This window comes from Cinclus cinclus, chromosome 1 (genome assembly GCF_963662255.1).
Source record: "Cinclus cinclus chromosome 1, bCinCin1.1, whole genome shotgun sequence".
In the NCBI taxonomy this organism is placed as follows: domain Eukaryota; kingdom Metazoa; phylum Chordata; class Aves; order Passeriformes; family Cinclidae; genus Cinclus; species Cinclus cinclus.
The window spans coordinates 36,475,863-36,489,148 of record NC_085046.1 but is presented as its reverse complement, the minus strand read 5'-3'; the positions used below and the strand labels follow the sequence as shown (position 1 = coordinate 36,489,148).

The 13,286-nt window shown below is 38.8% G+C and overlaps 1 protein-coding gene across 2 annotated transcripts in view; it reads right to left on the bottom strand.

Annotated features, from left to right (window-relative positions):
* Window positions 1-13,286, bottom strand: part of KAT2B (lysine acetyltransferase 2B) — a 41,749-nt gene that overhangs the window by 16,661 nt on the left and 11,802 nt on the right. For both annotated transcript variants that reach the window (XM_062508718.1, XM_062508710.1), the window contains exons 3-10: window positions 11,833-11,978; window positions 11,271-11,360; window positions 9,393-9,574; window positions 6,967-7,158; window positions 4,429-4,535; window positions 3,716-3,841; window positions 2,167-2,303; window positions 579-787 (exon numbers count right to left, since the gene is read on the bottom strand). In XM_062508718.1, coding sequence (XP_062364702.1) covers window positions 579-787; window positions 2,167-2,303; window positions 3,716-3,841; window positions 4,429-4,535; window positions 6,967-7,158; window positions 9,393-9,574; window positions 11,271-11,360; window positions 11,833-11,978 — 1,189 coding nt within the window. The remainder of the gene's footprint in view (window positions 1-578; window positions 788-2,166; window positions 2,304-3,715; window positions 3,842-4,428; window positions 4,536-6,966; window positions 7,159-9,392; window positions 9,575-11,270; window positions 11,361-11,832; window positions 11,979-13,286) is intronic.

Below are 13,286 nucleotides of genomic sequence, written 5' to 3'. Positions count from 1 at the left end.
GGAAGAAGCAGAATACACCACATGGGAACTGACCGTGGCCTCCATTCCCCATCCCCCAGCATTGCTTGGTAGAGAAGAGAAGATAGAGAACCATGAATGAAGCTAAGCTTAGGAAGAAGGGAGAACATGGGGCAAAGGTATTTTAAGATGTAGTTTTTATTTTCTCATTATCCTCCTCTGATCTGATTTGTAAAAAAATAAACTAATTTCTCTGAGTCTATTTCACCTGTGATAGTTACCGGTGAGTGATCACCCCCTGTCCTTCTATCCAAGAACTTTGTACTTTCTCTCCCCTGTCCAGCTGAGGAGGGGAGCAATAGAGCAGGTTTGGTGGCAATCTGGCATTCAGCTGATGTCAACCCACCACAGTCCCTTTTTCCCAAGAAGCCACTTATTATTAATACAGCCACCAAGATGGCATTTGGGTACAACGCAGTCAGACTGGCCAGGAGTTATGAGGGCTTGAAAAGATGGCAAAAGCATAGCACGGGCAGAGCTGCTCTCCACCCCAGCTCTGCTGTGAACAGCAGCAGACTCCCTCTGCCTCACATGCCAGCCCCCTCTCCAGGGATACCCACGGATCAAACACCAAGCGGGTGATGTATTCCTTCGGCATTCGAGGCAGCTGATGGGAGAACACATTCTGCAAACCAACCAGCCACATCATGATCTTCTTGTTGGGCTTCTGGTTCAGGGAGTTGCCAACCACATGGAATTCAATCACCCCCCTGCGCTCCTCCAGCCTCGCTGCCTCGTCCCGGGCTGAGTGTGCCGAGAGGAAGTTGGTCTGTACCACGCAAAAGAGGAACAAAATCACCATTTTGGGATCTCACATCCTCTGACAGAACAGCCTTAATGAACAGATAAAACCCACTCTCTTTTTCCAACAGAACTGCCAATGACTGCCTTTGTAATGTACCTTTGCAGAAGGGACATCATCAAATAATAAGCCAGAAGCAAGTCTACACTACAGTCTACAAAAGCCTATCTGAATTTATAGTGATACAGATTAGATAATAGCAACAACAATGGTTATGACCCAAAAAGTTCCAAAACCTCTTCAAAAATAGCACTCATCCAGCTGAAGCCTATGCCACTACATCTTCATATTTTCTTTAGTCTTAGCCAGCTTGGGCATGGCTTGTGGATTCGCCTACACAAACTGCAAATCATGTATTTTAATGGTGCTGCAGGAAAAGTAATATTTTTTTTTTCATTTTATTAGTGCTTTCCACTATCTCTGCTACTATGTAAGAGCCTAAAAAAAGATCTAAATTCCTACAGAATTTGCTGTTAACGTATCTGCATCTATATATCTAAATGCAGATTAAATTAACACTGAAAATTTATTTAACTTTTTTTTTCCAAGATCATTTTACAATTCCAAAACATCTCTGTATGCACATACTGTTTATTTTTTTGAGCAAAGTTTGGCTGCTGGGTTTCTAGTCACTGCCAGTCCAAACAGCCAGGCTGGCACAGCATTTGTAATATGCAGAGCCATCAGTCACAGTACAGAGTTTGAATAAGAAATGTAGGTGGTTCCAAATCTTCAGCAGCTTCTAGCTAGATCTTGGCAAATGAGCTGCTGGCAAAACACAGCCTGGCAGAGAGAACAGAAGGAGGAAAAGCCAGCCAAGGGGAAAAAAAGTGCAATTCTGTACATGGCACAATTCTGCAATTCTGTTTGTTTTTCTCTTCCAGCCGAAAAAAAGAGCAACTGGGGAAGACAGAGCAAATAACTGTTTAGATCAGTTTCTGCACTAGAGAGGGCTTTTAACTTCAGATCTTTCATTCTGTTGCAATTCTTGAACCCTATTTAACCTCATCTTATGAGCTGTATCCATGATTAGCAATAAAAAAGCATACTCTGGAATCATTCTGTAACAAAAGCACCTTGCAGGATAACCTGAGATCTACGTTTTTACTATCAATACTTTACAAGTCTCTTAGCTAACTGTACACAATACATTAAAAAAATTATAGAGCTATTCTTCATGTTAATGATGTATTTCACCAGTATTCCTTGTTCACATAATCATACTCTTTCCAAGTCTTTTTTTCTTGACAGTACTCTTAGCTTACCACATTCTAGCCATGTGGAATATTTACTAAAAACAGACCATTTACAAAAAGAGCATTTGCAACACGAAGTCTGTATCTCACCTCTGGCCCAAGCATTGCTGCAGGATCTGTAATTGTTGACATTACTTCGTTGATTAACTCAATAGGGATATCTCCTACAACCCTTGGTCTTTTAGAATCCTCCACAGAATAGGGTTCATTATTTTTTCTCTTTTCCCCTATGAAACAAAACTCAGACAAATTAGAAATAACCAAACTGTCACAGACTAGCACTATGAAGTCTAGCACTCGTGTCCTATCCTGTAGCTTATATGACAAGTTTGAGGTTGGGTTTTTTGGGTTTTTTGTTTGTTTGTTTTTACCCCCATAGACAAAGAGAAATCTGAAAAATATTTATCACTTCTCAACTTTTGCTGTGCACTGGGATATTAGCACAAAGCAGGAAAAATAAACCTCTTCTTCCACTACACCTCTGTGAATTCACAGTTAAACTATTTGCTTTTCTTTTTGCTTCAAAATCCTCTGCACGGAACCTCCGTGCAGCTGTTTTGGAAGGTCAGTGCTCAATACACAAATTGCAGTGCCTATTTCTTGGATAATATGAAATCCCCCTTTTAGGATTCACTGGAACTAAGCATCCATCATATATTACTTTCGTCTCTTCTATAAACCAAGCAGCACATACAGTCTGATGTGTCACACATATTTGAAAACCCATATAAAATTTCCATATCAAAATATACCGAGTTAATTATTAACTGCCCTACTGACTGCAGAGCCACATGTATTATATAGCAAAAGACACTAGTTAAATTCATAGAACAGTCCACCAAGGACTAGCAGAGGTACAGTAACAGAGATCCTGCTGCTAGAACAGGATTATCCCATTCATCATCCTACTCATTCCCACTTCTGAGGGACAAGTTGAGCAATGACCTTAAGGAAAACTGCAGTTTAGGAGCCACCCTAAGTTTCTCTGTAATGAACACTGAGGCTAAAAATTCACTTTGGCTTTGGTTTTTCTCTTTCCCTGAGGACTCACTTTACATAAGGTTGGGATCATCTCTCTGACCTAGCAACCTCTCTTGACAAGCTCATTAATTCTGAGGTGTTTGAAAAAGGATTTATTAGGAGAAGTTATGCATCCATCAACTTTTTTTCTTACAAGGTTTTGGGGTTTTTTTGACCTAACTTAATTCAGGTTTTAAATTTAACCTAGTTGGTATGTCTGTGTTTTTCTCTAATGCTCAAATGTATGCATTTTCAGTACCTTGAAAGATTAAAAGTCCAATTGTCATGGTCCCTTTTACTCTGACATTATTTAAATGAAAGCCCTCCTCATGGCTTATAGTAGATGTACTCCAAGGAAAGTATTTTTCAAAAACCTTTGACACCAGCAGACCTTTCTCCATTTTAATTTAATTTAAACAAACAAATTGGTTTTTCTGCAAATACAGTTGCCATTTCTGCTAGTTAAACATTACCATAGCAGAGAAAAAGGTATGTTTGTGCAAATCTTTCAGTAAAAACACCTCAAGGTTGCTAATATAGGGTGAAGGCAAGGTTACCATATACCGCAACTACTAATAATATCAACAGAAATCAAAAGGCAAGGATCCTTCTCCATTACCTAAGTTTGGGTCAAGGGCAGAAGAAACCTTACAAGCTGGACTCATATTCCCACTGTTGGATTGCTCCAGAGATGAAGGACTTGCACTGTATGCAATGGATCTTGCAACAGGAGGTGGACTGATAACTGCAATGACATAAAAAACAAACACAAAAAAATCGTGTCATGGAACCCATTCTGGAGCTGATGGAAAGACTGTCACAAAAATGGACACCTACCACCTAAAAATTAACACTGAACACTGCAACAGAGCAATGCCACCAGTTCACAAGTAGAGACATTAAATATTTATCTCAGTGTATTTTTCCAAACTAAATTCTACATAAGGAAGGACTTCTGGATAACAGGGATTGCAAACATCAGGCTTTGTTAGTTTGCAGTGCTGAGCAGAAGCTAAGAAAACAAACTTCCTTCACATACCTGCCAAGCCTGCTGGCATTTAGCTTCATGAAAAGGTTTTTTGTAGGGCTCCACTGAAAAGCAAAATCTCATCATTCAGCTTCATCTGTCCAATTTACAGTGCTCCAAGACTGGTTGGACAAATCAAACTCAATAAAGGGAGAAGTTGTTTCACTAATTTAGAGAATTAAACTATTATTTTAAAAGGTCACGGACTAACATCTCTCTCTCTAATATATATATTTTAAAAGCCCCACATTAGTCCTAAATGATGCAGTTTTCATTTGTGTTACCCATTACTAAATGCAAATTACCTGTCTGGATTCCCAGCTGGCCAGTTCGGGAACTAGACACCATGAAATCCTGATCCCAAATGGGAGAATTCTGGCTGTACACTTCTTCTTCCAGCATAGACAGAAACCTAGGCACAAAAGCAGGCAAAATATCAACTAATAGGATCCTTCCAAACAGGTTCTTTTTCAAAATAAGCATTAAATTAAAAACATTTACTAAGTCAGTAAGAAAATGCTGTTGGTCAATGCTATTAAACAAAACCCCACATATGCAGAAATCAAAAGCCAGAGTGGACAATTCAGTGGAGTGCTTTCACTTTACCTCTGACTACAAGCAATAGTTATCTAATTTGCAAGTACAGAAAAAGACAGTTACAAACTACTGTTACAGAACAAAACTTGACTAATGAGAAAGCTATGACTTGATTTATGTTATACAATAATAGCAAAATATGTCTGTTTTTATAAACCAGTATTTTGCAGTTGCATTTGCTTTCTGCCTTTTACAAAACCCCAGTGTGTCTAACAATGGTCTTAGGAAGATATTTTCATTCTTTTAAGTGTCCTACTGTAACATTTCATTGCATGCTTGTGGTTGCATAACATTATTTTTAACCTTACTTTAGTAGAGTTACAGAAACAGCATGATTTTAAAGCTCTCTTGGCATTATTATATTCCACAGATCAGACTCTCCAGCAGGCTCACCGTCTTAGGGCTAATACACCAATTCCCTCCCAGCAGCAAGACAGCTTCTTATCCTAAGTTGCACAAAAGGGTTTTTCAGACCAGAAGTTGACATGGCACATTTCTACTCTCTGGAGTCATTTATATGTATAGAAACTGTTCAGCTGAAACCAACAGGACTGTTGAGTAAAAATTCCTTGAACAGGATAGGGATTATCAGGATCAAGTCAGACTCTTAGTACTGTTTTTATAGGACAGCCATACCTAAGCAATGTGCCGTGTTTGCTGCTGTCTGTACAGCTGATAATGGCTGAAAAGTTTTTAACAGTGACCTGACCATCTGTGACAGAGCAGAAGGACAAATCCAACTTTAGCCAAAGCTCAATTTTCAGGCAGCACAGAGGCTCTGCCTTCAACCCTATTAGCAACTGCTTCCTAGGTAAGCCCAGACACAACTTTTGGGTGCTCCCTTTGCCCAAAAGGAGAGTCCAGGGCAGAGGGGAGCCCTGTGCCAATGCCAGGCTCCATGCTCTGAGACACAGGTCCTCTGCGGGGTTCACTCAGAACAATGCCAGAGAAAAGACAAATGCTTCAGGTTAAGTGCAGCCCATGAGAGATTTAAAACGTTATTCATACTTCCCACAGATCATCTGCAAACAGTACTGGTCTTTCCCACCCCCCATCACAATATCAAAAGGAATTGCAGTGAATAATAATGCTTTTCAAATTACTGCAAAAGGCTTAAAAAGGCAGTCAAAACAGGGGCATATGCACACCTACTTCCACCACAAATCTGCTCCTTGCATCAATGGGGTGTTAAGTCCTTTTTTAGGGCCAGATCATGATCCTGTTCCCAGACAGACACTCCATAACAGTCCACCCCAAAGATGGTGTAAACTTTTCAAAGTGGTAAAATAAACTATTAATAATAGTAGGAGCAACAAATCCTGGCTCTACTCAACTTAGAAAAGTTCATGTTGTTTTTCATTTCCCTGAGCTCTAACCCATCTTCTGACTCAGTACAGTAGCTTGCACAGACAGCATCAGTGCCACCACGTCTTCTGTAGGTTCAGTTCACTTGTTGTTAGGAGGGACAGGCTTTTAAAGTATGACTTCGAGAAGCAAGCTACCTCTGTAAAATAAGGATATTTTAAAAGTGATGCACTATTTTAACAGGAATTCATTACAATGAATTATCCTGTCAGCATCACTACCCCTCTTTACCACCAGTAAAACGTTTGAAATTAAGGATTGTCAAAGTTCAGCATGTTTCAATATCCCTATAGGTAATTATTGGTATTTTATTTTGAGAGATTATCATCAACATTCTAGTACTGGAAAAAATACTCAGTATGAAATTTATGAGTTTAGGATTCAATGATTCAGTTCTATACTGAGTCCTCTACAATAAACCCATCTCTTCTAGCGATGGGGTGATTACTTTGTTCACTATTACAATGTTGAATTAAACCAAAATTCTTATAAAATCTGTACAACGCCCTACAACGCCCCCCCTTTTTTTAATGCTCCATCACCAAAGCAGATGTGAGCATGTTTTTGGAGATCTGGATCTACATTGTTTTCAAGGACTACAGAAAAATAAAGTAATTGACCTACAATACCTGCTAATAGACAAAAAGAACAATCCCCCAGCAATATGAATAATCCTTTTCATAAAGTAAACCCTAGGACAAAACAAATCAAGCAGTTGTGTACATAAAATATACTAATCTAAGTTATGGCAGTAGAGAAAGCTGCAGTATCTAGTTGCTACTGAATAAAAAGATAAATTATTTTAAACTGCAGGTAATTTCTCCCTTTCCACACAAAAGTTTCTGGTTAACTTTGAATGCAGACATGCTGTGACCCCTTACTTTGGAAAATGAGTGAGGATTAGTGTTCGTTTTTCTTGAGGAAGCTTGTCTTTTTCTTGCCTGGCCTGCTCCAGCAGTTGTCGTCTCATTACAGTAAAAACAGAGCGAAGCAATGTCCTACCAAAAACCTGGGTGGTTTCATACCGAGGTAGACTGTCACAAAACTGAGGGACATTGCAATAACAAAGCCACCTGTAAAGAGGAAAAAAGGCAAGTAATTATCAACATCTAACATATGACTTAATGCAATAAAACCACTACCCACATCATTTATAATGCAGCTGAGAGCTATATGACCATATAAATCAGTTCCACTGCAAGGCTGGACAGAGTTAAGCAGCATTTATATTGCCCAGTTTTTTTCCAGAAATGACAACCAAGTACTTTTAAGTTTCCATATATTCTTTTTCTCTGCAGTCTAGCTTACACAAAGCGCTCTGGTTCCAGACATAGATTGCAGAAAATTAATGGGTATGTTAGGGATTCTTGCCATAGCTCATTCATTCAGCCTCACATTTAGATCTCCTGACTCCAAAGGCCCTCAGCATAGCCTGTTTTACCCGCTAAACATCTACCTTTCACAGGGACCAAATGGGTGACACTTTTAACTAGCTCCATCCCAATCCAACTGGATTCCCACCCTGGTCTTCCACCAGTTGGCTTCTTCCCATTATACTATGACTTGTTACTGTTTCATTACCAGTATCTCCATCCATAATAAACTTTGCAGTAAGGAAAACTACAGCATGTCATGTTCCTTTTCCAGGAAAACAGATGATGGTGCTGAAGAGATAACTCTGGAGTACACTGCCTATGTAGATCACAATATTTGTTAATGTCATAAAGAAGATTTTGATATCTGTGTGTAAGTGATTGGTCTTTGGTATCTGGAGTTTAAGCAGGATCAGACCACAACCATCATGACAGCTCCAGCAATGAAAAGAAAATATTAGGAATTAGATGCAAACATACTGTGCTGGATCCTGCACACAATTCCTCATCCAGACCCAAAGTACAGCCTGTCTCGAAATGCTCTCCCAAACTCTTGTGCCTTAATCTTTGCAAACATGAGTTGCAAAAGAGTTGCGAGATAGAGCTGTTCACAGACATCTACTCCCTGTTCTTAGCTGATAAAGCACATCTCTCAAAACACAAGAATGGATGTGAAATTCTGATACAGTTTCATTCAAATCCTCAGGTTCTCAAATGAAATTGGTGACTGCAAAATTCAGGTGTGTCCATGGTGCACAGCAGCACCCTGAGCAATGCCTCAGACAACACAGAGGAGAGAAGATCACAATGACAAGTGAGATCTGATGGGAAGAGCACTTTGGGTCTGGGGGGGGGAACCTTAGGGACTGTGGGCAGGATTGTTCAAGAAAACACAAGTGACAAAATAATTAACAACAAAAAGCCACCAACCAGAACCAATTAGCTATCAACTAATAATTAGATTTAACTCCTATCACCCCTGTCTGACACCAGTTATGACAAACAAATGGAGGTCAAACACCCACCAAACACGGTTTTAGGAGCACCGTGGATTATAAGTGTCCTTTATTTGAGGTGGCAGGACATCTGAGTCAGACACAGCACAGTCTGTCCTGTCACTAGCCAGAGTCTCAACTCAGACCAGCTTTGCTGCTGTTCTTCATGGAGAGGAGGTGTGAGAGGAAAGGCCTCCAGGAAAGCAGCCCAGAAGGTGGTGCTCAGCCTCAGCTAGCAGAGATGTCTGGGGTGTTCCTGAGAACAGCATGCTGACAGAGGTTAACTACCCTGAACTGCTCTCACTGTGCCCACTGAAAAAGGCACTGCACTATTCTTGTGAGAAAAAGAAAATAAATAAAGGCATGTCTTTTTATCCTACCTCTTCATCCTCCAGCGTCTAAATTATTCCTCTGAATTTTAACAATGCGTTAAATGGTCATAACAAGAACTATAATTTTAAGGAACCCAGTAATATCTGTTCCCAATTTAGCATTCAAGCACTTGCAAAATGAGTTTGACTTTTCAACTCCTCTGTAACTTGGTTTTAAACACTGACGCTTTACAATGTTAAATGTTATCTTCTCTCTTTTTCTTTTTTTTAAGTTGAACAATAAATAGGGACCTTACATGAGGCTTATATCTTAAGAAGGCCGAGAGCACTTCACAAACACATACCTTGCAAAGGCATTGTTAGATACAAGTGTTCCAGTCTCTACTTCCCATTCTTGGCTAATAAAGCACATTTCTCAAGACCCAAGGATGCATGTGAAACTGATATAGTCTCACTAAAATCCTTAGGTCTTCATGTTAAACCCACGGCTGCAAGAATTCACAAGGTCACTAAGAATTCACTCAGGCATAAAGATACTGGTGTACTCCTGAAGTTTGTACATGCCCTATTTATAAGTAAGACTCCTAACCAGCAAAAGCAGCATTACCTGGTATAATTCACTTTATACCCTGCAATATCATCATTGGGTGATCTTAGTCTTCGCTGAGAAGGTGTCTCCAGGTGCCAGTAGTTAATGCGGTTCAGAAACATTTTGGCCAGTTCCACTATTGTTTGCCTTTCTTTAGAGGGTAAGTGGCTAAATTTGTACTGCACGAAGTTATTCACACCCTTAAAAAGTAAGAAAATTCTGTTTAATAATTTAGCCATAATTTTTATAGGAGCATCCTCAAACATTCCTCACTTTGTTTATCATGAACTTGCATTGTGTGGGAAAGAAAAGAAATATCAGAGACCATGAACTCCTTGCTCAGCTACTCATGCAGATGCCACAGGCTGGTACCTGTGTAGACAGCAGGAGGTACATACAGGTGTTTTTAACCTCCTCTCAGCAGCTGATGTAAAGGGAAAGAAGAAAAAAATCCTTTTTTCCTTCCTTCTCAAAGTCAGCAAACAGAGAAAGTACTGGTAGGGTTTCATCTGTATATAAATCAACTATCACCCTCAAAACTCTCCAGCTACTTTTCAATAATAGATTAGGGCTTATGGACTTCTACTTAAGTTTATGTCTACAAATCATTATTTCATCAAGAAGTCTTAATACTTGACAATCATGTCTCCTCAATGCACTTTGGATACTGTCAAGTTTGAAGAAAAATCTACTGAACATGATTAAAATGGGTGACTAAAAGTGCTGCGACACATATATTTTATAAATGCATTGTAATACTGGTGCTTAGCAAATCATGTTGTTTGATTGGGTGGCTGTGCTGCTAAAAACAGAAATTAAAATACTGGTCTTTCTTAAAGGGAAAATTATTTCAAAATACACTGTAAAAATAATAACCCTTTAATCTCTATGCTTTATTTTCTTAAGCAACTTGAATATGATGAAGAATTTGACAAAAAATTGAATTGTACAAAACCTTTTTAAGAGTGTATTTTAAGGATTGGGAGCCTAGGGGGATTACATACACATTTTTCGTTTATACCCATACTAAAGGAGAACCTAAAGTGAAGACTTCTCAGAAATTTAGCAATAAAGTGGTTTGATCTTCCTAAATGATAAGAAGTGAGAGTTGCAAAGAAATGATTACTACACATAACAGCCTTCACATTTAAATTACCCCGTTTAACAATAGAACAACCATTCATCCAGGGATGGGAAAACATTGAGCTCCTGTTTCAGTGAGGTATGTGAGCCTCTGCATAGTCTCACTGGAGTTCATGGACCCACTTGTCTGCCAGAAGTGCATTCTTAGGAGTTTGCTTGACCAAAAATTTGTCATATGTTCTTTATCTACTGAGAGTCACAAAAGCCCCAGTTATTCTTCGGTTTCAGCTTTGTTTTTTTCTTGTGTACCCTTTGAAAGAGAAGGCTATGATCTCACTGAATTGGACTGTAACGTTTTTCTTGATATACAGAAGGCAAGTGTCATTTTAATATTGGATTTCAAAACTTCAACAGCATTTTTCATCACTTGAAATAAAGGAAGATTAGAACTGCCCACATAAAAGTAGCATTACAAGTTAATTCTCTAAACCCATAAAAAAGTTTCATTAAAGCATAAGACCAATGATGAGAAGTCAAATAATGTAACTATTGTACAAACACTAAAAGGAGAACCAAAGCAATCTCCTATAGCCCCTTATTTTGTCCTAACAGAACACAGAAACATCTGCAAAGTGCCCACAAAAATGCCCTGTTTTCAAATCCAGTGCTTGCATTTAGAAAAACAAACCACAACAAAACCCAAAACAAAGCCTTCAAAGCCCCACCAAAATAACATTTTAAAATACATAAATAAACAACAACAACAAAAAACCCCTACCACACACCAACAAAACCCACATTTTGACTCTTTACCTGTTCAATGCTAGGCTTCTCGAATGGGGGACTTTCCAAAGATCCTTCTACTACAGGTTTTCCCATCTGTAAAATGCATTTTCTCAAAAGCTGTTAAAAAGACATAATTTTTTAAAACTTAGTATAGTTTCATACACAGAGTCAACAGAAGTCACAAGGGCACAATACCCTGTGAGCAGTGTTGTAATTTTGGCTACATATCTGCTTGCCTGATCATCTGAATTTGTAATTACTAAACTTCACTGTGGAACCATCTTCTCTGAAATGAATACAAGAGGCTCCCCTGAAGAGATGTAGGCAGCTTAGTACTTATGTCAGTGAGGAAGGTTGCAGTTTATACATGGGGGTCAGGGTCAGTTCCTCAATCACCTGATGACTTTAGGAATAAGAAAGAGTACATTGCAAGCACCAGAATGTCCAGCCCACAGTTACTCAGTAGAGCATCATCCTAGGGAAGAGCTGTCTCAGCAGATAAAGTCAATCCACACCTGAGTGGCAATGAAATTGGCTTATGTGTGAGAAAGTGAAAAATATGAGATGATTCTCCACAAGTTCAGCTTACTTTGAACAGGTAGAAATAAACTTGCTTGGTGTCTGCATCTTCTTCTTTGTGGACACAGGTGAACAGATATTCCACGTCCAATACAATCCCCAGGAGCCTGTTCATTTCTTCTTCAGACACATTCTCCAGGTGAGAAACATGAGCAGCTAAACAAAATAAAAACCCAAACTTGTAAAAGGCTACTGAGACAAACCATAGCACAGCTATAATCCAGGAGATCTCCAGCTGAGCCTTAACTGTAGAGGCACTCACTGATCCTGCAAGAACCTACCTAAACAGAACACTTGTTATCAGAGGTAGCTGAAACCTGTGTCACATCGGAGCACTTTGTAAAGGTTGACCAGGGGTGGTAACTTCCACAGCTGAGGAATGGCAGCTGGTTGGAATCACATCATCTGCTAACACTTAAGCAGACTATACAAGTCCTGCTTGTATTAATATATTGCACTATATAACTAACTACATACATTTTTGTCCTAAAGCTATGTCTTTGAGACAAGGTTTCTTGACTTAAGAAAATAAATCTGTAATTTCCATAAATTATGTCATCCAGATGTGAGCAGCACCTTATTTTGCGAAGAGTGAAACAAACCCAGTTCCAAAAAACGCCTTTTTATTTTAAGATGAGCATTATTGGCTAAGTCCCTTGCTTTCATGTAAGATCAAACTGTGCCTTGTGCACACTGTATTAACAGAGATTTTGCAGACATGCTCTTCTGTTCAGAAGCTTATGCATGCCGCAGTTTCCAAGTGACAAACTCCCTTTTATCATCTCCAAAGGTAAATACAGTTCCACATCTGTAATTTTCAAAAGCCTAAGGCTTTTCTCCCTGTAAAGGGAGACACTCATTTCAAGCTGGTCTGAAAAACTGGCTCCGGGAAGAAGGAAGGCAGTGTAAAACAAAAAGTCAACTTCCAGAAAGAAGATATTTGCATTACAAAAAGCAATAATCTTAGCTGACTCCAGGCCAATGTAGATGGTATGCATATCCTTTCCTCTGAAAGGACAAGAAAATATCCTTTCAAAGAAAAATAGTTTTAAATTCGGGCATAATAGCTTTTAATATTTTAATAAATTTTATCTGTATTTACTTCTTAAGATAAACATATTTTTCCAACGGAAATCTGACTCCTTATTTGGGGAGTTAGCGAGGAAAAATAACACTTGACTTGAAAACTATCACATTTATTGGCCATTCAGCAAAGCTGGTTTGTTTTGAGAAGTTCAGTATAATACCAAAACATTTAAATGCAATACCTTTATTCGGCTTCAAGTAAAAAGTACACTGTAATGCAGAACTTTAAAAATATGTCAGCAACTGTTTCCACTTAAATGAAAATTTATAATATAGTGTCACATGGCCATCATGAGCTTCCTTTGAGGATAAATATTCAGTATTTTGGGCAGAATAAAATTATTTCACTTCTGTCCTTAAGAGAGGTATGAAGGGTAA